The sequence below is a fragment of the Colletes gigas genome, unplaced genomic scaffold (genome assembly GCF_013123115.1).
Source record: "Colletes gigas isolate AHSC1104 unplaced genomic scaffold, ASM1312311v1 Colletes_gigas_Sc00013, whole genome shotgun sequence".
NCBI lineage: Eukaryota > Metazoa > Arthropoda > Insecta > Hymenoptera > Colletidae > Colletes > Colletes gigas.
Window position 1 is genome coordinate 6,468,569 of NW_025106642.1, and position 3,368 is coordinate 6,471,936.

The 3,368-nt window shown below is 55.3% G+C and overlaps 1 protein-coding gene across 4 annotated transcripts in view; it reads right to left on the reverse strand.

Moving 5' to 3' along the window:
* Nucleotides 1-2,986, reverse strand: part of LOC122399373 (myb-like protein M) — a 34,905-nt gene extending 31,919 nt beyond the window's left edge. Inside the window, exons 1-2 of one of the 4 annotated variants that reach the window (XM_043400019.1) lie at nucleotides 2,887-2,986; nucleotides 607-2,283 (exon numbers count right to left, since the gene is read on the reverse strand). In XM_043400019.1, the coding sequence (XP_043255954.1) occupies nucleotides 607-2,241 (1,635 nt within the window). In that variant the 5' untranslated portion in view covers nucleotides 2,242-2,283; nucleotides 2,887-2,986. Of the gene's footprint in view, nucleotides 1-606 lie in introns of all 4 variants that reach the window. The other 3 variants (XM_043400020.1, XM_043400021.1, XM_043400018.1) reach the window with 3 other exon arrangements.
* Nucleotides 2,987-3,368: the final 382 nt, after the last annotated feature.

Below are 3,368 nucleotides of genomic sequence, written 5' to 3' on the forward strand. Positions count from 1 at the left end.
CTCCGATGGAACTCACGTGCGAACTTAGCATACGAGTCACGGTTTTAAGTAGTCTCGAGAGTGTTCATCGAAAGGTGGCTCGTTCGGTGAAATCTAGACCATCGATTCAGAGATTTTTCAACACCGTGCCCTTCCGATCCTCCGCAACACCTTTCACTACCCTCCTTCGTCTTTGCCTCGATCTATGGTGTTTCCAAGCACGGCCTAGGTACTTGGACTATTATTCGAAGGGTTAAAACAATCTCAAACCTAAGCTCAACTATCTACGTATTGACTCAAACCGAAATCGTAAAACAAATGCTCTTTGGATTTAACCCCTGAACATCAGTGCAAAGCTTTACGGATTTTCTGCGATATTCTCTTCCAGCGGTTGCGCGCATTCCTTGAATTATATATTTCGTTCTACCTTTAACACGGAGTCGCAGTTCTAGCCGGATAACGCTCGGCGGACATCGTCCCGGGCGGCGATAAACATCGGTTAATTTAAAGTTTTCATTCGCTTCCCTGTATAGCTCTTTAGCATTCCGCCGCGGCCGGGATTGGCCGTTAATTGGCACGCAACAGGAATTCCTGGTAGCCCGTGAACAGAATACGAGTAATACCAACCTGCGAGGAGGGTTTCTGCAGAAACGTCGCGATGCCGGCGCGTACCCTGTTCTTGACACCGCGCACGGTTCCCTTGGCACTGCGTATGGCTTCCTTATCGAGGATCTTGTAACCGGCAAAACACTCGTCGGTGTCCTTATCCCCCAACACCACTCCCCTGTTCGCGTCCTTATTGTTGCCTTTCAGTTCGTTCACGTGGAACTTGTAAAACCTGTCGTACTCGTAGAGGTACTTCTTGCCAGTCACGGGATTGATGCTAACGTCGACGTCCGCCGCGATGGACTCTTGCTCTATCCTCTCCTGCTCCTGCTTCCTCTCCTCGTAGGTGCACTCCTTGACCATGGGCGACGACGGTTTCCCGTTCTGTTCGATCAGAGGATCCGGACTCCTGATCCTCGGCGTGGAGGATGCTTTCGACAAGGTGGACGCCGCAGACGGTGACGGCGAGACGCTGGGAGAGACGCTCGTCGAGCAGGAATTCGACTCGACATCCGGCGTGGTGACTGCTGGCGCGGATCCCCCGTTCGACAGGTCCAGTCGGTTTAAGTTCAGAACCGTATCGTTCGCTGGATGATCGTCCACGCCATTCTCGAAGGTCTCCTGAAAGTCTGGGGACGCTCGATCGGTGCCGTTCGCGTTTCGCGGCATTATTCGATCGTTGAGGTCGCCCCCGTTCAGGGAATCGCAGCTGATGTTGCTCTCGTTGTCGTCGCTGTCCACTTCCGCGCCGCTGCTGGTCAGGCTTCCGGTGCGTTTGTGCTGCTCGTTGGCCAACGTGACCGTGCTTGCGTTCTTCTTTTTCGGAAGAGGCGGAGGCGTGCCGTCCAGGTCGCTGCAGGTCCCGCTGTCCAGGGTGTCGCTGGGCGAGCATTGTCCGCTGGCCATCACCATCGCGGTTAACGGGCTCTGGTACGAGTTGTAGTAGAAGCAGGCGCTCGAACGGTTGTTCGTGGACGAGGAGTTCAGGGTGTCCGTGGTGTCGCGGTGCACCATGTCTTTCACCGAGCTGTCGTTGTTCCGGTTTCGCTTCTCGTTGTTGTTGTTGTTGTTGTGTTCGAAAGCGTTGCAGCCGACACTGATCCTCACACAGCCCTCACCGGCACTTCCACAACGCTGCTCGTTCACCAGATTCGTCGCACTCACGACCACACCACCGTCACGGTTGCTCGAACGTTCGCACGCGATCCCGTTCTCCTGCTCGACTTCGTGCCCGAGGTTCTCGTCCAGAGTCAGTCGTACGGTGGATATCACCCTGCCGTTTTTCTCACCATCCGGGTTAATCCTGATCTTCACCACGTGTGCGGCTTGCTGCTGCTGCTGCTGGTGTTGCTGTTGCTGTCCCTGCTGCTGCTGTTGCTGGCTCTGCTGTGCCGTCGGTTTCACGCTGTTCTGCTTGCCGTAGCCGTTCGCGGATTGCACTTCCGGGATTCTTCTCCTGCAGGCTGCCGCGGAATCGACGCCAGGAGCGCCAAGTCCGACAAATACCGTTGCTCCGGCCCCTGTGCTCAGAGTGGCCGTGGGGGGATTGGAAACAGTTCGGATTGACACAGTCTGTCGGGCAACCTGACTCGCATCCCTGGCCTGAGCCTTCGCAGGCAGTGTCGGTGGAACGGTCATCGTGGCGACCTCGTCCATATACACATTCGAAACCACTGTCACTTCTTCCGCGAACTACACCTAGCCATCAATCGAACCTTTCGCGATATCTCTCTTTCTGTCCCCTCTGCCACACTCTCCCACTTATCTAATCGTAATTTTTCAATGGGACTCTACGCGATAGGCGAATTCGATCAGGAGTCTATAACCGTGGTTACAATCTACGATTCTATCTACCGACTATCTAGACACGTTGAGTAAACGACGATTCATCGCGTGGTCAACGGCAAAATGAAATTTTCCCTGAAGACAGCAGACATTCGGCGAAACATATTGCGAAAACCATGAACAGCACCCGAAAAGCATCGACCCCAATGGACGGATCGCTGCTCGCGTTTTCCAAACAGATGCACCAGGCGGACGGATCGCTCGCAATTTAATCGACAACCGATCGAACGATCGCGCTAAGACACACTGGCGACCCTCCGAGGATCGTTATCGCGTTACTTGTTGCGGCTCTAGGATGTCCTTCGCGCGGAATACGAAACACCTGCGAGCATCCGCGACGGTGCGCGCGAGTCGCGGAGAATCTGTCCCCCGGAGACTGGACAGCGAGAGAAAGAGAAAGAGAGAATGGAGGATAGACGGGGATCAAGATACAGAGAAGTACCGCCACTTACTGACCGCATGTGTTTATCAAGAGCAGCGCATGGTGAAACGAACTCGACTCTATTCAACGGTGACAACGGGTCGACGACGGCGATCGTTCACGGTACGGGCCGTCAGTAACTGTACTGAGTGGCTCTGACACTTACTCATGCAGTTTCGTTGCTTAGGTGGGGACCCAAGTTGGGCCTCGCGACGGGGTACCGCGAGAGAGGGAGTGGGAACGTCGAGTCGCGACCAAGTGGGGGTAACGCGGGCCCCGGAGGACGCGGGCCGAGTGGGAGGGAGTCGGAGCTCTCGCGAGCGAAAGAGCGCGGAAATGGCACGAGCGAGAAAAGAAAACGAGTGAATGAGGGAGCGAAAGAACGAGGCGCTGTGTGAGTAGGTAAATAAGCAGCCGGGGGGACGTGCGAGCGAACGAGCGAACGCTTCGAGCGAGTGAAAGGACGAGCTTGGTGCGAGCGTGTAAGCGTACGAATAAGCGAGAAAGAGGCGAGCGG